Genomic DNA, 27,695 nt, shown 5'->3' on the forward strand with positions numbered 1-27,695 from the left:
GCGCGGAGGGAGGGGAGGGGAAGGGAAGGGGGTGCGCGGCGGGGCCGTGTGCCAGGCGCACGCCTCTGCTTGACCCACGGGCGGGGAAGGAGGAGCTGGACGGGCAGGTTTGTCAACGGGGCGGCCCCGCTTCCCCTCCCTGGGCTGCCGGGGGATAATGAGTGTCTGTGCGAGTCGGTCTGCCCCCGGGAGGCAGGGCGGGGGGGTGGGGGGGAGTGGCTGCCCGCCCGCCCGCCTGTTTGTGCGGGGTGACTCGCCCCGGCCCCCTCGGCGTGAGCCTCCACCCCGCGGGCGGACGGGGAGGGAGGAGAGAAGCGGGGAGGGGGGGAACCGCCCGACCCGGCCCGCCCCGACCCGTCCGCAGCCGCGCTCCCCGCCGTGTGACCCTCCCACCCCGCCGCTCACCCCGCCGGCCCCGGGGAGCCGGGCAGGGCCGAGCGGCGCCGGCGTCATGTGACAGCGCGGCCCGGTGCCAGCAGGCCCCCGGGGCGGGGAGGGGGGAAAGGCGAGCGGGGCGGAGGGCGGGAGGGGAGGCGAGGCAGGGCAGGGCAGGGCGGGCGGCTCCTCCTCACACACAGTACCCGGAGCAGCGGCGGAGGCGCCTCAGCCGCGGGACACGCCGGCCTCCCGCTTCGGTGCCGCCCGATTACCTCCCCGCCTCTCCCCCCCCCCCCCCGCCCCGCTTTCCGCGCTGCGGGAGCCGACGGAGGAGCCCCGGCGCCCTCCCGTAAGTGTGAGGGCGGTGGGGAAGGCGGGGGGGGAAAGCGGGATGGAGGTGCCGGAGGAGGAAAGTTTGTAACCGGGGAGGCGGGAGCCGCAGCTGGGTCGGGGGACGGGAGGGGGGGGGGTGTCTCCGTTTTGGGGGGGATGGAGCAGAACTGGCCTCCGGGCCCCCCCCCCCCCCCGCCGCGGCCGTGAGACTTCCTGCGCGGCGGCGGGAGCGGAGCCGGGGGGTGTGAGGGAAGGGGGGGGGCTACCGCCGGCCATCGCGCCCAGCCGGGCGCAGAGCGCACCTGTGTGGCCGCCGGCGCCTCTCCTCCGGGCCGGGGCCGCCGTCGCCTCCTCCGCCGACCGCCTTGCCTGGTGAGAGGGGGGGGGAGTCCGGGGCCTGCCGGCCGCCTGACCCCCGGCGGGAGGGCCTGCGGGCCGGGGCGCCCCTCAGCCCCCGGCGGGAGGGCCTGCAGGACGCCCGCCCCCTCAGCCCCGGGGGCGCCCCTCAGCCCCCGGCGGGAGGGCCTGCGGGGCCGCCCCCTCAGACCCCGGCCGCCCCTCAGCCCCCGGCGGGAGGGCCTGCGGGGCCGCCCCCTCAGACCCCGGCCGCCCCTCAGCCCCCGGCGGGAGGGCCTGCGGGCCGCCCGCCCCCTCAGACGCCGGCCGCCCGGCGGGAGAGCCCGCGAGCCGCCCCTCAGACCCGGCCGCCCACCTTTTCAGCCCCCGGTGAGGCTCCAGTGAGGGACCGAAGTGTCAACCGGAGTCACAGGCTCCCGGTGAGGGACCGAAGTGTCACTGGCTCCCGGGAGACGCTGAGGGTTCTGAGGGCGGTGAGGGGGAACGTCGGGGCCAGAGGTGGCCTCTTGGCGATGTCCCCGCTTTAACTCCCGGCGAAGTTCAGGGGTGAGAAGCGGCTCTCGGATATTTATCCCTCACGTTGTGCTTGGCCACGGCGTGGGCAAAGTTAAAGCTCCGGGGACAGCACCGCAGCTACGCGGGGAGTTGGAAATAGCGACCATAATTAGCTTCCCTTTTCTAGAGTGCCGTTTGTTGGGTTGGTTTTGGGGTTGTTTTGGGGTTTTTGTTGGTTTTTGTTTTTTTTTTTAAGCCGAAATGGGTATAGGAGTTGTTTGCTTTGGGGCTTTGTCAGGTGAGTGCCTGGGGGAGCCCTGGAGTAGGAAGGTTCCAGCGACAGGAGCCCACGGTGGGAGGTCACAGCACCTCGCCGCAGGTTGGGGAGAAATAGGTCCTTCTCTTTCGGAATAGCTCTGGTGGTCATTCAAGAGTTACATGAGAAGGAAAAAAAAAAAAAAATACACTAAAGTTGTTTCTCGTGTACTCCCCTGGTGGCTGGGGTACGGTACCTGCGCTGGGTTATTTGCTTCCTCGCCTTTGGAAGTTCAGGAAGCGTCACTGTTTGTGGAGCTGAACTCTGAAGGTTTTATTGTTGGGAAAAGCTGAATTCGGGTGGCTGATAAGAGAGCTCTGAAGACTTTATTTAAACTAACATCCATAAATGTTCATTACCTGTATTGAAAACAGAAGGATTGCACGGCTGCTCACTAGTGACTTTTCCACAGGATACTTTTTAAGATGTAGTGTCTTGATAATTGCATGAGGGGCTGCTTCTTGTGTGAGGGGAATTCCATCTGGATTTGATAATCCTGCCTGACCCAGAAGAGATTGATTTCAAACTAACTTTCCTCTTGTATTTTTAAGAATATTTTGTCTAGTATCAAAATGGTTGTAGTATCTGATGGTTGGACTCGAGGATCTGAAAGGTCCCTTCCAACCTGGACAATTCTATGATTCTAAAATACAGAAAAAACCTGAAGCAGACTTGAGTAGCCTTTTTTATTTTTTCCCAAGCAGGCAAATACTTTTTTTTTAATTTTCCCTTGCACAACCCTGCCATAGCTGTGCTGCAGACCACAGGGGAGACTGGGGGTCAGGGCAAGGGTGGAAGAAAAAGAAGATACTAAACGTTCTCTCCTTTCTCTGAGAAATGGAGCAAAATTCCCTGTAAGTGGCAGAGCCGCGACGGAGCCCTTAGGTCCTGTGAGGATTTGACCCGGGCAACACCTGTTCAGCCAAAAGCAAAACTCTGCAGATAAATAATGCTGTAAATGCAGGTGAGATGAGTCGAAGGCGCAGAGATAACAGAGGTGGGAGTTGTACAACCACCAAATCACTTACGTTTCCAGGTATTCTGTATGAGGAAAGTAACGAACTGATGCTGTCGGTGTGACAGCTACAGCCCTGGGTTGCTCTGTAGATGCCGTACTCGCTGGTTGTCACCTCCTGTGCCAAGAAGCCCCACAGCAATTACTGGTGGTGCTGCTGTGCTTGTCCCCATAATTTGCTGTAACACCTTCTCACATTGGACGATATTAGATGTCCCACCCACGATATATAAATAACCGATGCAAAGTGTGTAAGAGAAGAGGGAGAGTATTTGAACCCAGGGCTTTGAAGAATTGTTGAAGTTTTTCTATTGTGTGACATCTAGACAAGCTGTGCCTTTCCTCCGCCTGCTGTCGTTGGCTTATTTCATTTATTCAGCTGTGTATTTGGGTGCATATCCCTGGAAAACCAGGTCCTGAGGTGAAGCCTGAGAGCGCACGTGATACAGGGATACTTCTACAGGGATGTAGAAGGCCAGGCGTGTGACGACTTAAGAATGCTCTTGGGCACATCGAGTGGTGTCCGTCCTCAGCTGTCAGGCAGGAGTGGAAAAGGGTCTGAGAGCAGCCCCTCGGCTTTGCCATGGTCTGATCCCAAAGAGGATCTCACTGCCGAGGAGGTGTTTACTGGCGGGCTGGCTGCTGCCTCTTTGATGCCATGAAGCTCTTGTTTAGCTCCTGGCGTTCTGTAAATACAGTCACGCACCCGGCTGGTCCCGGGGAAGGTCCCGGCTAATCATCGTGACCCGTGGTGTCTAAAAAATCTCCCGCTCCCTTGTGCCCAGGGAGCCTGTTTGTAAATAGGGCAGGTCCCCTGCATAAGGACAGTGTTTTTATTCACACCCAGTGAACAAACACCTCCACCCACTGTTGTTGTTTTAAAAGACTCCAGCTGCTCATGAATATAGGGTCAGGGAGGGCCGCCTAAATGTTTCTCTGTGCTTTCTCCCCAGCGCAGCCAGCAGAGCTGTTTCCTGTTCTTTGTTTCAAGGCTGGGGTTTGCGTCACACATTCCAAGTGGCATATGTGGTGCTCTTTTCCTGTTTCAGGCTGTTTTCTGGCAGATCGGTGGCCTCGTCCAGGCCCCTTGTCACTGCCCCTCAACTCCCAATCCCCACCCAGTGAGTTATCGTGTCTCTACACACTCAGGATTGCTTAAGATGCCTGCGTTATGTCATCATGAGGTTTCCAAGTTAACCTTTAACGCACGCCCTCGACTCCACAATAATAGTTCGGGGGTGGGGGGGTTGAACTGCAGAGCTTCCCTCCCGTGGCTGAAAACTTGGGCTCCGCACTCCAGAAAGTTGCGAGCCAGTTTTCTGCTCTCGCTTGCTCAGCAGCCCGTCTGGAATAGGTCCATTAAAGTCACGGAGATGCACTGGTGGAAAAAAAAAGCACGAGAAGAGAATCCTCATCTCCAGGCTTATACTTGTAAGAGGGTTTTGGCTTCTGCCCTTCCCTAACCTGCGTGGCCCACCGTAAGCACCTTGTATTTCCAAATCTCAAAAGGAATAGGTGTTTTTCTCCTTATTCAAACTAAAAGATTCACTGTCTTTCAAATGTAATACAGAAAATGAGGCTCTGCTGGCTAATTTTTCTTTGGAATCAATAGGAATGGGTGTCCCCCAGTTTGCATTTTTGAAGACGTCAAAATAATTTTTTTTACTCCCGTTCTTATATTTGTCTTTCCCTCTCCACGCCCTGTTGCAGGCAGACATAGAGAAACATGGAGAGGAAATTCAGTATTTCTGTTGCTTCAGATCTGACAGGAGAAGAGCTGAAGGATCCCAGCCAAAGCTCATTGAAATCAGGAGAAAGACTTGCATTAACTTCAATGGGCTTCGAATTGGGCCCTGGATGAAAATGCAAGATGGAGTTTTTATTCTTCTCTGTCACTTAGGGGCCAGAAATACTTCCACCCTTGCTTTTTACCCCTTTTTTAATTTCACTCAGTTTCAAGTAATCTTTGCGTTCCTGCTGTTGCTTTTTTGGATGCAGAAATTCAGCTGTTTGTGATCACTGCAGGTATCTTGTGAGAAGTATCCGAAATACATGCTTTAAACTTCCTCTTTTGGGGCTAATTGTATGTGAAAAATAATTTTTACTGAATTATGTGCACATCCTTACATCAGCTTGTTTTTTTTTTTTGTCTGTTCAGAAATCCAGATAAGAAGTATTTGGCCACACAGTTTTGGTAAGTTGTTTCTTGATTGTTTTCATTTGTCACTCTCAGTTGTTTTTCTGTTAATTTTAGAATACCATGGCTGAGTTTATCCGTTAGAACCTGATCTTAATTCTGCTACTGTTAATTTGCACAGGATTTCAGACATATTTAAGCTTTTTTTTTTTTCCCCATGACAGAGGAAGAGTGTTGCATTTAACTGCATTTAATACTGGAAACTGGTGTATAATAAATGCAGTACATTTTGTGGTTCACACCTTTTTGTAGCCAGAAGTTCTACAAAATCAGGGACTGAGATTAAAATTATAATAGTTTTGTAAACCAACTTTTTAATATTAATTAACACCGCTAACAGGAGGTCTCTTAGAATTCTTTCATGCTGTCAGTGTTGAAGCTTTGTGTTTTCATTCCAAGGCTTGTTGCTTCCAACCCAGAATATGAAGTTTGGCAGAGCTGGTTTGAGGAGAGGTTTAACCCTTCCCTGTTCAGTGTTCACTTGGTGCTGAGGCTTCCTTTGAGGGCTCTGTAGCTGTGGTTGGTGTTTCCCAGGGGAAGGAAGTGTAAGTGTAGATCAGCCAAATGGAAAGATAAAGCTCTAGCAGGTTTTTAATAGTAAACTAAGTCAGAATGGAAAAAAAAGCCACCCAAGAAACGCATGGTGTGCCTATCACGCAGTCAGTGTGTGTTACCAACAAACTTGATCCATGAAGGCGTGACAGACTTTCCACTTCTAAAGAATCTGAGCTGCTTTGATCCCTGTCTCATTTGTACCCACTACACCATCTAGCTCTTCTCCCTCTTTTGGGTTTTTTTTTCCATTTCTGTAGGTGCATAGAAGTTCATCAACATTTGCCCTGTATTCAAATCCTCATTCAAACTAATCGTTAAGGCTATTATTCATAAGTGAACACTTGCTTGCTTTAGGATTAGATTTTTTTTCTTCTTCCCCATACTATCAGAAATGTTGAATCTCTGCTTCATATGTTTCATGAAACAGCAGCAGCCCTTACCTAAGAGAACAGTGTTATCTGCCGCTCTTCCCTGGTAATAAAAAAGAGAGGATTTCTATTTCTTTTAAATTATCTTCAAATTTAACCTCTTAAGAAAAATACAACAACAAAACAAAAAACAACAAAGTTCACTTTGGGAGGGAAAGATTATCGTACCATTCCACATACTTCACTTGTTTTCAGAAGTCTGATCTTTTATCCTTACTGGACTGTTTCTCCTTCTACGAAGTAGCTTGAGACAGGAAACCAGACAGGAGTCTGCACTGATAAGGGAGAATATTGTTGGATGGAGGTGCCTCAAGAGCTTTTCTTCCGTTAGGTTCAGTAAATGTAGAACTGAAGGTTGAACAGGGTTTACGTGGGCTCCGTTGTCCCTTGCTAGAGAAGATATTTTCTTGATGAGCACTGCAAGAACTTCCCTGCCCAAAATTTTTATCGACAAGAAAGCCACGTTTCCAAGCATCTGGATTCAAAGAGTCTGCAAGGGTATTACCGTAAATTTAATGGAATTACTGATTAGTCCGCGACACGGCTGATAAGTGATTATGTCAGAGCAGTTCTAGGTCAAACAAAGTGACGTCAAGCAAAGGCAGGATGCACAAGTTGTGCAAAAAAAACCCCAGATTTTTCAGCCTACTTCCAGGTCTGGAAGGAGGAAGGTAAAAGATTTTCAAGTCAACAAAAAGCAAAAATAGTCTGAAATACTAAATAACTAAATAACAGAATCCTACAGAAATCATCCTTTTCTTCATGCCTACCAAGTACAACTTTTTTGCCTAGGTCCCATTTTCTTTTTGACACGATATCCTGACATTTTCAACAGTTACTCCCCTTTCCCGGTGGAAATGCAGTGAATAAACAAAAGGCAGAGGGCTGCCGACCGGTGAAGCCTTTTCTTGGTGTACTGATTCTTCCCCATTTCTCCCCCGCTGTTCTTTGGGGGGGGTCCCTTCCCCCAGCACCATGTCTGGGCCTTTTCTTCTTCCCCTGCTTGCTGTGACCGAGCCCGACAGCAGTGCTGAGTTGGAGATTTTCTTTGCCTGCTGCTATTTTGGGATCCAAGCACAGTTGGGCACTTTCTTACTTCCCATTAAACTTAATGGAACTTTACAAACACTTTTTTTTTTGCTGACTCAGCTCTTGATGAGCAACTGGTGCAGTAAGTGCAAACACATTGTGTTACTAGCCCTACAAAACTTACTTTTTTTTGACCCTTTCCAGGGAATCCTGCTCTTAGAATCTGTTTTTTCCTCTGTCAAGCTGTGTTTCAGGGTTCCACTGGAGGAGACTTCTCACCCAGGTTCAGAAAACCTCTCCCTACCCTCCCGATTTCATCAGTGGAGAGTCTTCTGATGTTATCACTTCTCCTTAGGATCAGGGGAAGTTTGACTGGAGGCTCACAGAAGTAATAGTTTCAGAGCAACAGCCTAATTCCAAAGGGGCTGGGACTGAAGAGCTTCGGTTCAGAGCAACAGCCCAAGGCCCAAACACCATTTGTCCCAAACTGGACTGAAGAGCTTTGGCTGCACGACTACGTTGGCGGCCAGATAAACCATCAGCACTGCAAGAGTGGCTGAGTCTTTGCAGAGGGCACTTGTGAGGTGCTAATTTAGCAGAGATCGTTACCTTATTCTGTAATTATACCACCAGTAACCATCCTACCTTGAAGCTTCTAGTCAAAGCCTGGCTGTACCACGGGGCAGCATCCCATGCTTTCATGCAGGGTGAAGAGAGGCAGAATTCATGGTCACCACCTCCCTGTCCCCAACGGGCCAGGTGGCTGGCTGCTCTTCTTGGTATTTAATGAGAGCAGAGGCTCTGTGTTAGAGGGGGGGCTTTGTCGTTGTTGGGTGTGCGGGGTCAAACCTGTCCCTCCACCCCACCCTTTCCTTTCACAACAGGTCTGAGGACCTTGAAGGTAGATGTCCAGAGCTGCCAGGAATAGCCCCAATGCGGTTGCTCTTCTCCAGCTGGTCTGCAGTGCAGGTCATAGCATCATAGAACGATTTGGGGTTGGAAGGGACCTTAAATCCCATCCAGTGCCACCCCCTGCCCTGGACAGGGACACTTCCCACCAGACCAGGTTGCTCCAAGCCCCCTCCAACCTGGCCTTGGACCCCTCCAGGGATGGGGCAGCCAGAGCTTCTCTGGGCAACCTGGGCCAGGCTCTCACCACCCTCACACCAAAGAAGTTCTGCCTGAGATCTCATCTCCATCTCCCCTCTGTCAGTGTCAAACCCTTCCCCCTCCTCCTATGGCTCCCCTCCCTGATCAGGAGTCCCTCCCTCCCCATCTCTCCTGTAGGCCCCAGATGTGTAGCCTGGGCGTATTCTAGAACCGCTTTGCTCGTTCTATCCAGGGTAAATAATCTGTACAAGTCCTTAGTGTCAGAACACGCATTAAGTACCTTTAAGCTTTCATTTGCTCTTAATTATGTCTCCGAAACAGTAAACCGTACCTGCCAGGAGGTTAATCTTGAGAAGTCTTCAATCCTGACAAGGCCATGAGCTCTACCCATGATGAACTTCCCTTCTGGAAGGGCTACTTCCCTGCGTATCGGACCATAAAGACAGAGTTTGTGGGGTTGTTTTTTTTCTGGACTTTAGATAGGAAAACACCAAGGGGCTTTGCCTGGACTTCACCTTGCACCTGTCCTTATTTGCATACAAAAACCCAATTGCTTCATTTGTCTTTCTGAAGTACAGGGCGTGAGCAAAAAAAAGAAATCTTATCAAAAGCCCCGTGTCCTGTTTGGACAAGTTGGACCGACTTGGCGGGGAGCCACAGGGCGGGGTGAAAGGGAGGAGGCCAGAAAGTAAAACTGGGTGGTTTGTGAGCAGGAAAAAAGAAAAAAAAAAAAGAGAGGGAGAGCAAAAAAATAAAAATAAAAAAAAAAAGAGAGGGTGGAATGTTTGCCTACCGGATTGTAGTTAATTATTTAGTTTCAGATTACATGCATTTTAAATTCTTTTAACCCACATGAAAAAAAACCCAACCCTTTAATGCAAAATAGTTTATCTAGTAACATGAAAGACAAAGGCCCTTGTTTTTTAATAGGCTTAATATGATTCTATTGTTGTCTCCTCACTGTTTTTTTCTTGTCTACCTCAGGAATGAGAGGCGGTATTTTGATTTTGCAGAAATTAGCTGTATTTACTAAACAGTTTGTGGGCTTTCAAACAAGTAACATTATGAAATCAGTGTGTAAAGTAGAACCCGGCTGTTTTTTTTCATTCCTCTGTAACAGAAACAGATAAGGCTGTTTGCCTTCCCTACTGCCCCCTTCTCAAATGTTTGGGACAGAGAGTTTTTGAGTTAGGAGGCACGATTTTATGAACAGATCAGGAAAAACTACTGACTTCTTACCAGAAATAGCATGTTTTTTGTGTACATGTATTTTGTTTGTGAATGTGGGTCCAAGCAATCGATTTGAAGCGTTATTTTTAAATACGAAGAGAATTGTTTTGTGAGAGAATTTTATTTGCAGCCTTTGGAAAGGTGTTCTGCTAGAGTTTAAATGCCAGGCCCAGAGCTGGTTTATATTGACTCTGCAGCAGCTCCATCCGTTCCCACCCCCTGATCTGGACTGACAGGACCAACCGTTAAGATACTAATTAATTTTCTTGAAAATTGGTTTCCAGCCACTATCAAATAGGGAAGGGAAACCTACAGCTTCAGAGTAACCTGATAAAGAGGTGCTGGATTTCTGGACTATGATGCAGCAATAAAAGTCACGTTTTTCTCTGCCGTTCTCGGGTGACCGCACCTGATAAAGACTGGGAATTACTTCTCACTTCTATTCAGAGCATTGCACTTCCTGTTGTCTGTGTCAGTCTTAATTCCTGTAATTCCAGTAATTTAGAGCCCTCTCAGGAAACACTCGGATGCAGCATGACAGGCGAATGTCTTTCTTGAAGGAAAAGGTGAAAAGGAGTAATTTGTAAACTGAAGAAATTCCAATTTTAAAACAAAAAATTGACAAAAAGAGTAGCCTCGTGAGTGTGGCTGCTTCCTTAGAACAAACTCTTCCTTCTCTCTCTTTCTCTCTTCTATTTCTCTCTTCTCTTCCCTTCTTTCTTTTCTTTCCTGCCTCGGTGTGTCACTTTATCTATGCACATATAAACTAAAATTTAATGCATAGATATATGGATATGTTTCTGGGAAGACAGCCCTTTGAATCATTAATTCCAGCTATGGGAAACGTTAAAAACCTGGAAAAGATAATCATTCAAAGAAAAATAGTGTAGTTAATAACCTTCTCCCAGGCATACCTGAAGTATTTACAAAATTATTACAGTTTCCAGCAGATAGTGCTACTTTACACAACTGCTCCTAAAATAAAACTACGTGTTAACTTTAAACTGGGAATTGTGTTGAGTTACTCTATTCCTTTCACTTTTCTTTTTTTTTTCAATTTGGTTTTTTCAGGCCTTTGAGTTCTGTAAGGAGAATGATGAAGACACTTTAATTGACCTTTTTATACTTGTTTGATTTAGTTATTCAAAACCTACACGGTTTTAATAGATTTACATAAGTCTTTAAACTTTAATTAGTGTTAGACTTTTAAAACTCATTCTCTGGAAGCTCCTAACAAACTTTTATCTCTTAACACACGTGATAGTTAATTGCAAGATTGTTCATTAGTGCAGGCTTATTAGAATTGTTTTAATTTGAAGCAGGTACATCTCTTAAAATTTTCATTTAAATTTCTGGGAGTTTTTCCAGCCCCGGCTACACATCTGTTGTTGAGCCTTTAGCCTACTTCCGCAGGGGGAAATTCTCCGGTTCTCCAGCTGGTGTAGCCTGGCTGCATTCCTTTCTTTCCAGTGCCATCTACTGGTCGAAATTGAATTTGTGTCATCTTTTTTTTTTTTTTTTTTTTTTTTTTTTTTTTAATTTTTTGTTCTTGCATCTTAATAGAGGTCATGCCCCTTTCAGGCAGAGCTGTGTGTGTATGGTCAGAACTTCCTTCTTTAACATCAACCATATAATGTATAACCTGAAGTGATTTATAAAAGCACGCCAGATTTTTTGAAGTGCTTTTCTTTTGCACAGTTAGCACAGATTGTTGTTGAATTGTCTCTAAATCTATTATCTCCAGGAAATAACTGATGTATAACTGATGTATTTTTTAGTGTTAAGTCATTACAGCATGTTCCATGTACCCGTCAATTAGTCCTGGATTTTAATCTTTCTTTTGCATTGATGTCAATGTCCATATATGTAAGAGTTTGGACTTTTCTATCGGGACAAGAAAGCACCTCTCTGGAATCAGTTCACTGAATTATCAGCTAAAGGAGATTATTCTGAAGCTCTAATGCTGATGACAAATGTATAGTCTAATACAGTTTACGCATTAATGACAGCTAACGAAAGTGACAATTCTGTCATCTCGGTATGCTGACATGCACAACAAAAATTAAAGGTAACTCTCATTAAAGTGAGCAGATGCCCCTTTGTTTCAGCTTGGAAACAATGAACTTACAGTAACTGAAAGATGCCAATGCAGCCCAGTCAAATATTTAAGAAGCTGTGTCGGAGATGGGTAAATATTCACATTAATCTGACAAAATAGTAAGTTCTTTAGAGATGGGAGGGTTTTCTGCGGCTTTCTAACCCCCTGTCTGTCCCTTGCAGGCCAGGACACCAGCGGCATCAGAGCAGGTGAATATAAAAGATGCTGATGTTTGACCCGGTCCCTATCAAGCAAGAAGCCATGGAGCCTGTTTCAGTGGTAAGGCTTTTAAAATGTTTTAGCCTTTGTGATGACTGTGTGGTTTTTACACATTTAAATTCATACCAGGTTTTCTCCGAGCTTTGGACTAGCTTAGGAGAGGCCGTGAAGTTACAGACTTCACGGTGAAGTGGCCAGAGCCCAGGGTTTCGACGTTTCTGAACCTTTGGACTAAACCAACTCACGATCCCCATCTCTCTTTCTCTCTTGGTCTTGAAAACACATGCCTGGAGCTTACTGCACTCTAACCAGCAGAAAATTAATCCTGACCAAAAAAAAAGGAATGGTTTTCCACTGGGTGAGCCGGGTGTGTGACCTGAAGAGATAAGAACCAGGGCGGTGGAGGAGGAATGGGGGGAAAAAAGGGGAAGGGAAGACTTTTATTTTTCCAATTGGGTTGGTTTTCCATCATCTTGGTGTATGGGGTCATCTCAGAGAAGAGCCTGATAAGCAACAGCAGCAAGAAGGGGTAGCTGTGAGGGAGTTATGATGATTTAGGCTCTAACCAACCAAAAATCCCCTTATTTTTTTTTTTTGGTCAGGTCAAAGAGGTGATCTGACTCACCCTGCAGCTGCTGGAGCAAGGGGAGGGTGGAGGAGGAGGGAGAGGGACCTCCCCTTTCAGCAGGAGCCTGCAATAAAATCAGATTAAGCATAACGTGAACCACACCCTTGCAAAGGCTGATCAATTAAAAGGGTGAAGTCAGTGTGCATAAATTAGAGTGCCTTAAACTCATGCTGCTCTGGATGGCATCTTTCAGTGAAAAGTTCACTTCCTGTTTTGTTTCAGATATAGAATAATTGTCACCAGTACAAATGCAGTCTGATTTCTTCAGTGCTATCAATAAAACTTCCTGAGAGTTCTGTTTATGTGCAATTTAAAATTACAGTTTGACTTTTCATGGAGTTTACCAACTTGGGAGCGATGATAGAAAAATCACTGATCTCTCACTGAGGGTGTAGGTGTGACAAATTCCAGTATTTGGGTCAAAAAAGAACCTTAGTACTGGCCAGTCTGTCACTTCAATCATGGTTATTGTGGGAGATCTAAGGAGATGGCATGGACTAGCCGTTAGAGGCCATTCAGAGCGTTTTACCAAATCATAGAATGGTTGGAGTTGGAAGGGACCTTAAAGATCATCGAGTTCCAACCCCCCTGCCCTGGGCAGGGACACCTCCACTAGAGCAGGTTGCTCAAAGCCCCATCCAGCCTGGCCTTGAACACTTCCAGGGATGGGGCAGCCACAGCTTCCCTGGGCAACCTGTTCCAGTGCCTCACCACCCTCACAGGAAAGAATTTATTCCTAAATCTCGCATAATGAAAAGAAAAGAAGAAAAAAAAAAAGCAGGAATGGAAAATCAGAAAGTCCAGAGGAAAGGCCTTTTTGTTTAGAGTGAGGTTGCCCTCATGGAGATGACTGTGGTCATTCTGATAGTATCGTTAGAGGCCAAACTAAATGAAGGCCCTTAGGAATTATTTGTTATTTTACCTGAACACACACTTTATATAGGGGGGGGTGTGTGTGTGTGTGTATATATATATATATATATACACACACACTGTAGGTATAAAGTCCATCTTTAAAAAATCCCATTAGCTGGGGTGGGAGAAAGAGGGAAATGAGGGGTTTGAGGGCAGTGTATTTCAGGGTGTGTGGCTGAAAGGATTAACTCCGCTTCTCAAGACGACTGAAGCTGGCACCCGCAGAATTTCATCACTCTCCCCTCCACCAACAGCTCTGGCCTTTCATTGAATTGAAATATTAAGCACAATTTATGATAATTCTTAATGAACTGGTGACAAAGTCATCTGAGTCCTACCCAAATAGTTGCTGCGAGAACTTCTTAAATATTTGGGCAGATACCACTGACCTTTTAGTGAGAGAAGTTGCTTTTTTATGTGTTACTATCTTTCTTTGAATTGAAATAAACTGGTTTTTTTCTGCCCTCCCATCAGGCCCGAAACTACTTGTTCCACCCATTTTTAAAGACAGCTGTGTGCTACATGCCTAAATTTTAATGTTAAATTTCTAGGGTTATGTCGTTTATAAAAGACTTGAAAATCTGTGTGCTTGGATAACAAAGGAGATGTTTCACTGGGGCAGGATCATAGAATTTAGCAAGTGATATCAGATTAGTGCTTGATAATGTCCCTTGATAATGTCTTCTGAGTGGGGATGGGTGTGCTTGTGACATATTGGGCCAGTGTTGATTCTTGATAGATTCTCAAGAGGAAAAGCCTGGCGATCCTTTCTCCTTTTGGGTGTTTTGATTTAATTCTTGAGCCACACGGATGCGACTCAAATATATTAGAAGTTCCTTTGATTTCTTTTCCAGTTCCTTTATGGCTTCAGCGCTCTGGGGTTTATTATGGAAAAAAAAGCCAGGAAAGGTAAATTAATTGCTTTGTAAGGCCCAAAGAGTGATGATTTCAAGAATAAAAAAGAGCTAGAGGGAGACTGTAAAGAAGTATACGTTGAAATACAATCCTGCATCTTTATAGTGATTTACTGACATACCATTCTGCGCAGGTGTGTTGCAGGAAGCAGAATTTACAGGAAAGAAGGAATTTGGTGAGTTTTTTTTCAATCTAAGTCAGACCAAACTCCTGCACACACTGTTTATTCCCACAGGAGAAATCCAGGGAAAATGTAGCAGCTTAAATATTCTCGGCAAACAGAGCAATGATAGCTAATTTTCCATTTTTCCACCAGAATACTTCCCGTAAGTCCTAGGACAGGTGAGAAAAGATGGCTCCTGCAGGCTATGGAATACACTCCTGCTTCCTGCAGTCAGTGGAAAACCAACCAGAGGTGGTTGAGCTTTTTTGTTTGTTTGTTTGTTTGCTGTTGTTTATGCTCCCTATTTATAGAGAGAAACTCCCTTATGCCCCAAGAGACTCTTGCTCTATCGTTCTTCCAACTTTTTCACCCTTTTTTCTTCCCAACACAGATAATTTGTCGCACCGCATTTGCCTGTTGCAACTTTTATCTGTAGTTCAGCTAGAAACACAGCAATTAAAAACCAAACCAGGAGGAAAAGTTTCGAAAAGTGAGTCAGCTTCCACAAAGTGCCAGAGAAAAAAACTGATGTTAAATTTATATCAGCTTCATTACAACAATGAAAACCTCCTACACAAAATAATATAGGGCATATGGGGTAAAATACCGTGTCCCTAAAATAAATAATCACTTCTTAAGAACATCGTTATTTTCTTCCTAATTCTTGGAAAGTATTTCTTGCTTGTCTAAATATATTTTACTGAGCTTTTCCAGTTTACGGTTCTCTGCGCGAGGTTTTAATAGTTTGGTGTTTTTTCAGCACACGCGCAGCTGATGTTGCTTGAGGAGCTGGAAGAGGAGAACTGTTTGTAGAGAAAGGTTACAGCTGGGAGATGCTGTCGTCTTTAATTCTGACTGAAAACATTCCCTGAGATTGAAATGACATCGCCCTTTTCCTTTCCTAGTATTCTTGCCAGGGAAGAAATGCTTGTAGGTGCTGAGCCTGTGGGGGAACACTTACAGTTTGTTGAAGGCGAATAAACTTTGCAAACCGATGGCAGCAATTTTCACAGAAGCACTAAATATCTCCTGCATGTTTAAATTTTGAATTTTTGCCTGTGCCCATAGCTTGATCAGATTTAGCAGGTATTAAATACTGTTAAATACTGAATTCTACCAACATCCAGTGGCCTTCGTCACTTGGAACACTCATAATTTCGTCACTGGGCTCAGCAGTGGTGTCAAATCTGCACAACTAGTTTTAGCCAGCGCTGCCTGCAATAAGGGCATTTTAAGAGGGTTCTGAGGAACCAGTTACCATCAGAGAGGAACGTTTTTATAGATCAAGTCTGGAAGAACAGCCATAAAGAGAATAAATAAAGTTCCAGAGATTTTAATGTAATATTTACTGTTTGAAGATTAATCACCATCGCATGTGCTGCTTTATTGGAGTATTTTATGGAGTAGGTGTTTTGTTATTACAGTGTTACGAGTGTGGCAGGAAAAGTCAATATTTTCTAAACTCACTGTTTCAAACAGTGACTGAAAAGAAGAAAAACATGTCTGTGTCATTTTGCAAAAAGAATTTTGGACATTTAAAATCACGTAAATGTCCCCCAGGGAAGACCAAGGTAAGAAACCAGAAAGAAGGACTGCTGGAAGTTTCCACCTCAGGAAAAAAAATAACTGAAATGTCATGGAAACGATTGTATAAAAAGACAGTAGTTTTATACTTCTGATCTGCTTCACTTTCTGCCATTTTGAACATTTTTTTAATCTTACTCATTAAAGTCTTTTTGACGCCGAAGAATTCAGCAGTTTTTTACTGTTAGTGTGAAATGGCTTAGCCTTAATGGGAGGCTTTACTTACCTGGAATCCCAAGATAGCATTTTATTTCCAAAAAATTTACAACATCTAAGGGCTATAAAACTGTGTGTTTGCTGTGTTAGAACATCACTTCGGTTCCAGTTACTTGCTTGTGAACAACCTCAGTTTTCAACACTGTTTAAATGCCAAATTGACCTGGATAGTTGTTTAATAATGCTGGACTCTGCAATGAATGTTGTTATTTCTCAGTTTACAGAAATTATTTCCACTAAAAGGTGGATGTGATCGCATACATCGAGATCAGCTTTGGGATTTATAGGATCTTCTCAGGAGAACTGCCGGCTACCGCCGACAGAAATATTCTTCCAACACACCAAAAGTTTGTCCTTGTACTAGTTTTCCCACATCAGACTGGCTGCTTAGCTGCTTTATTCCTAAATAATAATAATAATAAAAAAAGGTTTAAAACTTACCTTTTGCACTCTTGAGTTTCTCACCCATTGCTTACACAGTTCAGCTGTGTATTTTTTTATTTCTGTAGGGTTCATGTACATCATTTCTTTCTTTAGTGATGGTTGTTTTCCAATTAAGCAGTTGATTGGGACCCGTTACTTGCAGTTTTAAGTCCAGTGTTAACTCCTCCCTTGCTTGACTTTGGGATCCTCATTTTACTGTTACACGCTGGCCCCAGCACCAAGGAACTCCCAGGTCAGTGATGTGCAGCTTAGTCTGTGAAAAGCAGTTTTTAAGGGAGAAAGAGAGCTGGATAAGCCTTGAGGATTTGTTTTCATCATCTGTTTTACGTTGTTTCTGACACAGTTTGTGAATCTACTTGGATAACTTCCTTTGTGTGAAATCCTGGGCTTTATTTAATTCACTTTTATTTAGAAAGTACATTGAAGTGCTTTCTTGAAACTTTTCCACTTCGCCTCAGTTGTGTGAGCTGCCTTTCTTTTTCAGCAGTAATTGTGTGTGTCTTGATTTATTATTTGATTTTTCTTTATTTTTCCACTTCTGACAGTCATACCCATCCAATTACATGGACCACATGAAGCCAAACAAATACAGCGTCATTTATTCTACGCCAAGCATGTTGCACAACAAATTCTACTCCAGCCCCGAAGGACTATCGAACGGCATCCAGATGGAGCCCGTAGACCTCACGGTGAACAAGCGGAGCTCACCGCCTTCAGCTGGAAGTTCTCCTTCCCCCTTAAAATTTCAGACTGCCCACAGGAGGACCTCCCCTGGATTGACTCTCTCCTCGCCCAGCTCCCCCCTGGGCAAATTCACCCCGTCTCCCCCGGGAGTGCAGCCCATTTCCATGCCAATCACCATCCCACCGGTGATGGCCGCGGCCCTTTCCCGCCATGGACTGAGGAGCCCCGGCATCCTCCCAGTGATACAGCCCGTCGTGGTCCAGCCGGTTCCCTTCATGTACGCCCCCCACCTTCAGCAGCCCATCATGGTCTCCACCGTTCTGGCGGACGAGATGGAGACGCCCAGCAGCATGCAAGGTGGGTGGTGGCCAGAGTTTCTCCTTTGTGCCCTCTCATGCTGGGGAAAATAACCATAGTTTTCACATTTTAGGAAATAGACCATAATTCCCATTCTTTTGAAATGTGCAGGCGTAGAATTTACTGTGTAAATAGAATCGTAGAATTGTCCAGGTTGGAAGGGACCTCTCAGATCACTGAGTCCAACCATCAACCCAACACTGACAAAACCCATCACTAACCCATGTCCCTCAGCACCACGTCTGCCCGGCTTTTAAATCCCTCCAGGGGTGATGGGTTTATAATATTCTACCCAACTTACCAAGGTCGTATTCAGTTCTGATTTATACCTGTGTAAAGCTGTTTTATCTGCCAAAATTCGGACTGACAAAGATGTTGGACTGATGAAAATTAATAGAATTGTTTTGAATCTGAGTTCATCAGGAGATAGACTCAGACTGGAAGATTTTGTATTCTAGCATGAATTGATGCGCTAAAAGTCAAGCTGGGGGATTTCTTTTAACTATGAATTTTTACATATATAGCTTTATTCCATAATAACTGTCCATATTTCTGATGTGTTGCCTTCCCTTCTCCTCCCCAGTGCCTGTCATCGAGTCTTACGAGAAGCCTGCCCTGAAGAAAACAATCAAAGTAGAGCCAGGAACCGAACCCTCGAAGACCGACTTCTATCCCGAGCAGATGTCACCGCCCATGATGACCTCGCTGTCCCCCCAGCAAGTCATGCTGCAAGAGTAAGTAGCCCCCAGTAGTCCCAAGATCAGCAGAAGGATGAGAAGACATTCGTTGCGGCCATTCCCCGGTTCTGAGGAGCGGGAGGGAGTGTTGCGATGCTTTAGAACATGCGATAAAAGACAGAAAAACATCAAAACATCCTTCCCCCTCCCTACTACCTCTGGGAAATGTGACTTACAACTTTTTTTTCACCTTTTCAGCAATACAGGAGTTGATACGTGCTTATACATGGCAACCACGTAGATCTGCCGTTTATATAATGCATTTTTAAGGTCCTGTGATTCCCAATCCTGCGATTCACTGAAAGTAGGAGTCCCAATAAGCCAGTGATACCTGCTCATATAAAACCAGCATCAAACTGGAAAGATGCCCTGAAGACATCTCATACTGATCTCTCTATTGATGTTACCCAAAACACCTGTCTTTAAAAAGATTCTTGGGACTTTCTTGTCGCCTCCAAAAAATCTTGGCTGCTTGGTGGAAAGAACCCCCTCAGGCCTAGGAGTTCTGTGTTAATCCAGTGAAATTCCGTGTTTCCCTCGGGCCGTTGTTTTATGGGTGCCACGGACACCCTTCTGTTTCCCCGTTTTCCTGGAGAAAATTCTCTCAACTTCCCAAAATCACAGAAGAGCCCCAAGCCCAGCTCATCCTTTGGGGCAGTGCTGGGGCCGGAGCTGAGGTTGGGAATGGAGCTGAGCTAGGGGTACAGGACTTCAGAATCCATTTCTGGCCCTTCTTCCTGCAGGAGGCCATCGCCCTCGACGGGCACCTCCCCTCCTCGGGTGGGAGATGTTTTATTATAATAAACAGGATAAAATAGTAAGATAAAATGTTTACTAGGTGGTTACTGACCTTCCATAATGGGCCTCTGAGGGAGTCAGGTCTGTGTGTGCTTGGAATTAACTTCTGCTGGGTCCGAACTATCCAATGGTTCATTTTTTTAGTTCTTTTTCAGTACTTTTGTTCTTCTTTAACAAGAGCAAAGCAGTAAGTACTGTTCCTGGGTGATACCGCACCCTTCCTCCGGGGCCCAGACTTCTTCCGACTCGTCACCTGCATTAGTGATTTGCATTCATTATTTCTCAATTAGTCCAGTTTCCATAGGAAACCCATCCGCTGAGCGAAGAATATAAAAATTACAAAAATCATTGGAATAGTCCATGCTAGTCCATGCTCCCGAAGCATCTCCTCCGCTTTGTGTTCATGGGGACCCCATCCTCACATTGTAATGGTTTAAATTCCTTCCCGGAGGTCCTGTGGAGCTGCAGTTCTCGCTTGTTCCTAAAGCCCCTTCCAGGTTTATATTCTGCTGTATCCACCTTGAGATGTCTGTAAATGGTGGTTTTAATCTTTTTTTTTATCATTTCAAAAAATACACAGTTAACAAGGGGAGACCTAGACCTTTATAATATAAATTGCCTGTTGTCTCACGGCTCCGTCAGCCTCTCCCTGCGCATTGTGAGCTATCATTAGGCAGTGCTTTATCAATTTTTTTAGGTTCCAGCTGCCCAAAGTACACTGTTCAGACACATAAACTACATTAAAGGGACGTAGGGAACCTTAGTCTCACTTTTAATTTTGCTTTGGTGTTAGTTTTTGTCCCACACATTATATATGTGTGATATTGGTGGTGCTTCTGTAGGGCTTTCTATACCTCTGATGATTGACATGGCCTCGCGGGTATTTCTAAAATCAAAACTGAGGTAATAATCTGTGAACAAACACAGGAAGCTTCATTAACGTTGCTTTTTCTTGCGGGTGCAAGTCTAAGTCCTGCTGCCAACAGCATGTGGTCTGCTAGTAAAGGAGGAGAAAAAGGTCTTGAAATTGTAACATGATTTTTAGAAGATGCTCTTGCCTGTTAAAGAATGGTGCTGAAAGAGTTGTATGGTGGGCAACGGGATGGCCATGAGCCAGCAATGGGCCCTTGTGGCCAAGAAGGCCAGTGGCATCCTGGGAGACATAAAGAAGAGTGTGGCCAGCAGGTCAAGGGAGGCCATCCTGCCCCTCTGCTCTGCCCTGGGGAGGCCCCATCTGGAGCACTGGGTCCAGTTGTGGGCTCCCCGTTTCCAGAAGGACAGGGAACTGCTGGAGAGGGGACAGCAAAGGGCTACAAAGATGCTGAGGGGCCTGGAGCATCTCTCTGCTGAGGAAAGGCTGAGGGACTTCGGTCTTTTTAGCCTGGAGAAGTCTTTTTTCATAGAATCATAGAATGGTTAGAGTTGGAAGGGACCTTAAAGATCATCGAGTTCCAACCCCCCTGCCCTGGGCAGGGACACCTCCACTAGAGCAGGTTGCTCAAAGCCCCATCCAGCCTGGCCTTAAACACTTCCAGGGATGGGGCATCCACAGCTTCCCTGGGCAACCTGTTCCAGTGCCTCACCACCCTCACAGGAAAGAATTTCCTCCTAATGTCTAATCTAAATCTCCCCTCTTCCAATTTAAAACCATTACCCCTTGTCCTGTCACTACATCTCCTGACAAAGAGTCCCTCTCCGGCTCTCCTGGAGGCTCCCTTCAGATATTGGAAGGCTGCTATGAGGTCTCCCCGGAGCCTTCTCTTCTCCAGGCTGAACAACCCCAGCTCTCTCAGCCTCCCTTCACAGGGGAGGTGCTCCATCCCTCTGATCATCTTCGTGGCCCACCACTGGACCCGTTCCAACAGGTCCATGTCCTTCCTGTGTTGAGGACTCCAAAGCTGGACACAGTATTCCAGGTGGGGTCTCACAAGCGCAGAGTAGAGGGGTAGAGTCACCTCCCGTGACCTGCTGGCCACACTTCTCTTGATGCAGCCCAGGATGGGGTTGGCTTTCTGGGCTGCCAGTGCGCACTGCCGGCTCATGTTGAGCTTCTCACCCACCAGCACCTCCAAGTCCTTCTCCTCAGGGCTGCTCTCCAGCCATTCTCTGCCCAACCTGTATTTGTGCCTGGGATTGCCACGTCCCAGGTGCAGGACCCTGCACTTGGCCTGGTTGAACTTCATGCAATTTGCACAAGCCCATCTCTCCAGCCTGTCCAGGTCCCTCTGGATGGCATCCCTTCCCTCCAGTGTGTCGACCGCGCCACCGAGCTTGGTGTCATCGGCAAACTTGCTGAGTGTGCGCTCTGTCCCACTGTCCATGTCTCCAACAGAGATGTTGAACAGCACTGGTCCCAGTACCGACCCCTGAGGAACTCCACTCCTTACTGGCCGCCACTTGGACATTGAACCATTGACCACAACCCTTTGAGTGCGGCCATCCAGCCAGTTCCTTATCCACCGAGTGGTCCATCCATCGAACCCATGACTTTCCAATTTTGAGACCAGGATGTCGTGCGGGACAGTGTCAAACGCTTTGCATAAGTCCAGGTAGATGACGTCTGTTGCTCTGCCCTTGTCCACCAAGCCTGTGGCAGTATCATAAAAGGCCACCAGATTTGTCAGGCACGGTTTGCCCTTGGTGAAGCCATATTGGCTGTCTCCAATCACCTCTTTATTTTCCATGTGCCTTAGCAGAGATTCCAGGAGGATCTGCTCCATGATCTTGCCAGGCACAGAGGGGAGGCTGACTGGCCTATAGTTCCCCGTGTCTTCCCTTTTTCCTTTTTTTAATATTGGGGTTATGTTCCCCTTTTTCCAGTCAGCGGGAACTTTGCCAGATTGCCATGATTTCTCAGATATGATGGAAAGCGGCTTAGCAACTTTGTCTGCCAGCTCCCTCAGGACCCGTGGGTGGATTTCGTCAGGTCCCATGGACTTATGCACCTTCAGGTTCCTTAACAGGTCTCGAACCTGATCTTCTCCTACTGTGGGCAGTTCTTCATTCGCAGAGCCCTTGTTTTTGCCTTCTGTGACTTGGGCAGTGTGGTTAGAGCCCTTGCCGGTGAAGACTGAAGCAAAAAAGTTGTTCAGTAGCTCAGCCTTATCCATATCCTGGGAGGCCAGGTCTCCCGTTTCCTTCCGGAGAGGGCCCACAACTTCCCTAGTCTTGTCTTTGTCCCTGACATATCTGTAGAAGTTTTCTCATTGTTTTTTATGTCCCTGGCTAGATTTAGTTCTGCCTGGGCTTTCACTTGCCTGATCCGGTTCCTGGCCACTCGGACAGTTTCTTTATATTCTGCCCATTCTACCCATCCCTGCTTCCACCCTCTATAGGCCTCCCTTTTGGTCTTGGGCTTGTCCAGCAGCTCCTTGTTCATCTGCACAGGCCTGCTGGCTGTGGACTTCAGTGGCCCCATCCTCCTGACACCCGCCCTTTAAGTATTTATAGGCGTTGATCAGATCCCCCCTCAGTCTTCTCTTCTCCAGACTAAAGAGACCCAAGTCTCTGCTGTCCCCTCTCCAGCAGTTCCCTGTCCTCCCTCCACCTGCTGGTCACACTCTTCCTGATGTCCCCCAGGATGCCATTGGCCTTCTTGGCCACAAGAGCCCATTGCTGGCTCATGGCCATCCTGTTGTCCACCAGGACTCCCAGGTCTTTCTCCTCAGAGCTGCTCCCCAGCAGGTCACCCCCAACCTGTCCTGGTGCAGGGGGTTATTCCTCCCCAGGTGCAGCACCCGACACTTGCCCTGGTTGAATTTCATCAGGTTCCTCTCTGCCCAGTTCTCTTTTCAGAAGCTGGATGTGTTTCCACCTGCCTGAACATTGATGTTTTTGTTGTCCCGTGTGTAGTCACGCCTTCACCTGCGCTCTCACCTGTGGGGCTTCGGGAGGAACAAAAATTGCTGTTTGTGAAGGTGGAGGGGACAACTTGAGACATCCTGTGGGTGTGCCACCCCGGCTAAACGCTGCTTTTAGGAATTGACGTCAGTGGGACAGGGAGGCCGCACCCTCCTGCCAGCACCAAACAGGAAACTCTTAATTACCCGTCACAGGAGTGGCTGGAACAATAAAGATCCGAGTTCTGCCTCCAAATCCTAAAGATATAATTTCTCTAATAACCATAGAATGGTTTGGGTTGGAAGGGACCTCAAAGATCATCGAGTTCCAACCCCCATATAATACGGAATAGCCGGTTCCATTCACAAGCAAATCAGTTGCATTTGAAGGAAGAAGAAAAATTGTGGAAAAAAAAGGCCAAGAAAAGTTCACTGTGAGTTTGAGAAATCTGGGTTTGACTGAAAAACAGGAATTTGAAGGGGATTTTTTTCCTTGGTTAGTTTAAAAAAAAAAAACAAATGCTGGGGGGGGTGGTAAAAATGGCTCCATCATGCCACAAAGTGAGTAAACATTGAAAAATGTGAAATTTAAAAAAAAATGGAATTTGCTAAACCCTCTTGAATTTTTTGACAGGGGTGTAATGGTGTGTTCCTGCTGCCAGGAGAGGGAGCGGTGGCGAGTGAAGGGGTTTGTCCGGGATCACATTTAACTGAGGTTTTCCTGCCCTAAATGTTTCTTTGTTTTTTTCCCTCTGCAGAAATCACCCTTCGGTTATAGTTCAGCCAGGGAAGAGGCCGTTGCCCGTGGAATCCCCGGACACGCAGAGGAAACGCCGGATACATCGGTGCGACTACGAGGGCTGCAACAAAGTCTATACCAAGAGCTCCCACCTGAAAGCTCACAGAAGAACCCACACAGGTTTGAGCATCGCTGTGCTTTCACCAAATCTGTGTCAGATAGTCGATGTAAGCTTTTAGTCAGCCAGGCCGGCACGGGTGTGAACAGCAAAATGACTGGGGGTGTTGGTCAACCGTCAGCTGAACAGGAGCCAGCAGTGTGCCCAGGTGGCCAAGAAGGCCAACAGCATCCTGGCCTGTGTCAGGAACAGCGTGGGGAGTAGGACTCGGGAGGTGATGGTCCCCCCGGACTGGGCACTGGTGAGGCCCCACCTCGAGGGCTGTGTCCAGTTTTGGGCCCCTCACCACAAAAAAGCCATTGAGGGGCTGGAGCGGGTCCAGAGAAGGGCAACGGAGCTGGTGAGGGGTCTGGAGCACAAGTCTTGTGAGGAGCGGCTGAGGGAGCTGGGGGTGTTCAGCCTGGAGAAAAGGAGGCTGAGGGGAGACCTTCTCGCTCTCTCCAACTCCCTGAAAGGAGGGTGTAGCCAGGGGGGGTCGGTCTCTTCTCCCAAGGAACAGGCGATGGGACAAGAAGAAACGGCCTCAAGTTGCACCAGGGGAGGTTCAGATTGGATATTAGGAAACATTTTTACACGGAAAGGGTTATTCAGCCTTGGAGTAGTCTGCCCAGGGCAGTGGTTGAGGCACCATCCCTGGAGGGATTTAAAAGACGAGTTGACATGGTGCTTCTGAAATTCTGAAATGAGTGTCACGGGTTAGTGATGGTTTTTATCAGGGTTAGGTTGATGGTTGGACTCGATGATCTTAAAGGTCCCTTCCAACGTGGACAGTTCTGTGATTCTCTCTGGGGTTGTTCTAATTATGGGCTGGGCTAAAAACAGAGGATGGAGCAGGAAGAACCCACCAGGAGAGACCGAGCCAGAGCCGGATCACGGCGGCCGCTGTTGTGCTTCACGTTCACTGGCTCTTCGCTTGTGTTCTGCCCAGTTCCCTGCAGAAGGCTCATTCTGCGCACCCCCTAAACACCAAATCCGTTCAGATCACGCCACCTCACCTCTTGAATCACTTCAGTCTGAGTGAGGCTCCCATGGGAGTAGCCCATTTTCCGAAGCCTGGACTTGCGTGTGCCGAATACAGACACCTCTGCCTCACGGGGAGGTGGTCACCCCTGGGCCCACAGCGTTTACTTCTCTCTTTTTCTTGTCCCAACAAACATCTCCCCACCTCTCTCCTCCGCAGAAATGGTCCAGTCTCAACGCGCTGAAGGAATAGAGGAGCAGCCCAAGGTTGTACAAAGATGTGGGACAGTTTTTAAGGTGAAATGGAGCCAGGTTCCTGTCCGTCCAACATCTCCAGCCTTTTTCCCATGGGGCAGCACAAGCGTTGAGGTGGTGGAGGAGGATCATGGATTAGAAAGTAATGGTTGGCAGCAAATTGAAGTGGAGCCGTTGGTGGCAGTGGTGCCGGTTGTTCATTCCACAGTGACTTTTTAACAGGTTCTGGATGGTATCAGCAGTCCTTTCTCCCCAGCTCATCTAGACCACGACGTCCTGGGTTTTGCAAACACTTGAGCAACCACTGAAACCTTCACGCTTCTGGGCTTGCTGAGCCAAAACAAGCGCTAATAGGGCAGAGGGAGGAGCAGAGAGACAAGAACAAAATAAGCTGCAGGAACAAAATAAGTGGCAGGAAACAATACGTTTTGATCTCTCAACTTCAGCTGCAGGGCTCTGTGCAGCCCAGCGCTGCCGGGAGGCTCGTGGAGTGAGCCCTCAAGTACTCGCTGAGATTTGAGAAGGCGAGAGGATAAATCTGTCAAAATACTTAATAACGGATGTGTTTGTGTTCTTAAAACCCCCCTTTTTCTGTCTTGTCTTTTTCCAGGCGAAAAACCCTACAAGTGCACGTGGGAGGGATGCACGTGGAAGTTTGCTCGTTCCGATGAACTGACGCGGCATTTCCGCAAGCACACGGGCATCAAACCCTTCCAGTGCCCAGACTGTGACCGCAGCTTTTCCCGCTCGGACCACCTCGCCCTCCACAGAAAACGCCACATGCTCGTCTGAACCTCTTCGGTCCCGACTCCCCTCACACCCCTTTTAGTATTTCTTTTTTTTTTTTTTCACACGTGCATTTTAATTTGGATTCAGCTGGTCTGAATCCCCGAGTTTCTACCATTAAAAGCTTCCGTATGGTCAGTAACAGACGGTATCCAACCCTCCTATGTCCTTGCCACGGGTCAGACCTCAAGAATGTGAACGCTTCTCTCTTCTGTTTGGTTGTTCTCCGGGGGGATGCTAAGCAAACCCTTCCTGCAGACAGTGGGTCTCGTGTATTCCGGTGCGAATAAGGGGAATCTGTAAACTAACAGTTTCTGTTGGTTTCTTCATTTAATCAACCCGGCCTATATGGATAAAGTAGTAAATGTTACCGAGCATCCGAAATGCTAGTCCTTGCCAGAGACTTGTTATTTATGTGCCCTGGGAGGGACACGCTCTCTTTTTACGCTCAACAATGCAACGAATGGACTCTTCCCAAACCGCCTGGATTCCTGCAGCACGGTTGATCCGACAGTTGTGGGAAAGGGGTGCCCGATTCAGAGCTCCCCCCCCCGCCCCCCGCCCCAACCCTCAAGTAACGCCGTAGAAATAAATCTTAAGCCGTGTCAGTGCTTTCCAGAAAGACTCGAGTCCCGGTGTCGTTGGCAGGAATGGATCTGCAGGGAACGTCGTGCATCTCGGGCGAACCTCCTCTCTCCTTTGCCTCCTAGAGAGGTGTAAACCCTTGGTTTTATCGCGCGGTGGGTTTGCTGCGGGCAGCCCTGCTGTGGGGCTGTACCTCTGGTTCCGGCGGTGCGGGGATGGGACGCAAACGCGGTCCTTCCCGCTGACACCCGGAGAAACCCCCCGCAGCTCCTTTCAGGGACGCAGCCTCTCCCCTGCACTGCCTCTATAAAGAGTATTTTTCTCTTTGCTGTACCTCGGAAAAATAGCAATTGTTAAGGTTCAAAATGCTCCGAAGCGCATTGGGGCGAGAGGGGGCCGCTTGGATACGCTACAGTACTGAAAATTACTCCTCCACGGGATTTTTACGGGAAGATGGGAGCAGAGATGAAGCGCTTGCTGGTGATAAATTGAGCCCTGTATCAGTTTGGGATAAAAAGGTGGATCGGATCATCCCTTTGGTAACTCTTGATCCGTGACTCTGGTGGTCTGCCAGCATTAGGTCGAGTGAGATTCCCTGGGGATGTGTCTGCTGCGTTCAAAAATCCCATCGGAAGGTCTTGATTCCCACTTCAAGTTACCAAAAATGAACATCATGCAACCCCGTGTTGAGCTGAGAGCCGTTCCCGTCGCTGGGAGCCTGCTCGGGGGGAGGTTTCTGTCTTTATGAGCAGAATTCGTGGCCCTGCAAGGAAACGGGGTGTATTTCTCCAGTTTTATTCCTTTCCCCTGCGTCGGGTAAAACCCGCTCCCTGCAACTTAAACACCCCGAAGTCGGGTTTGCGTTTCTCTTGGGGGGGGAAAACCCCTGGGCAATGGAGGGGTGAGGCGAGGAGGAGCTTCCCAAACCTCTCCGGGGGCAGTGTCCATCTGCAGGTGGAGCTCCTGGAGCAGGAAGGTTCTGCTTCTGCGCGGCGGGGGGTCCAACAGCGAACCCAAACACTCACGGACCCAAGAGTTGGGGTGCAAAGAGCCTTCCCTCGGCGACAGGCTGTCTCCTGGTGGCCCAGAGAATTAGGGAGGGAGAGGATCTGTGCTGCGGGGAGAGAAACGCTCCTGCCGGGATTGCTGGGA

General features: G+C 47.6%; 1 protein-coding gene across 1 annotated transcript; it reads left to right on the plus strand.

Annotated features, from left to right (window-relative positions):
• The first annotated feature begins 545 nt into the window (after positions 1–545).
• KLF3 (KLF transcription factor 3) lies at positions 546–26,577 on the plus strand. Its single transcript, XM_074147917.1, has 7 exons — positions 546–727; positions 5,053–5,088; positions 11,724–11,820; positions 17,171–17,666; positions 18,250–18,400; positions 23,799–23,959; positions 25,783–26,577. The coding sequence occupies exons 3-7, from the start codon at positions 11,764–11,766 to the stop codon at positions 25,962–25,964; spliced, it is 1,047 nt and encodes a 348-aa protein (XP_074004018.1). The 5' UTR covers positions 546–727; positions 5,053–5,088; positions 11,724–11,763; the 3' UTR covers positions 25,965–26,577.
• The last annotated feature ends 1,118 nt before the right edge of the window (positions 26,578–27,695 follow it).

This window comes from Numenius arquata, chromosome 5 (assembly GCF_964106895.1).
Source record: "Numenius arquata chromosome 5, bNumArq3.hap1.1, whole genome shotgun sequence".
Lineage (NCBI taxonomy): Eukaryota > Metazoa > Chordata > Aves > Charadriiformes > Scolopacidae > Numenius > Numenius arquata.

Coding starts and splice junctions, on each gene's coding strand:
- KLF3 (XM_074147917.1), top strand. CDS start 11,764: ATGCTGATGTTTGACCCGGTCCCTATCAAGCAAGAAGCCATGGAGCCT. Junction 18,401..23,798: donor CAGCAAGTCATGCTGCAAGA/GTAAGTAGCCCC, acceptor TTCCCTCTGCAG/AAATCACCCTTCGGTTATAG. Junction 23,960..25,782: donor TCACAGAAGAACCCACACAG/GTTTGAGCATCG, acceptor GTCTTTTTCCAG/GCGAAAAACCCTACAAGTGC.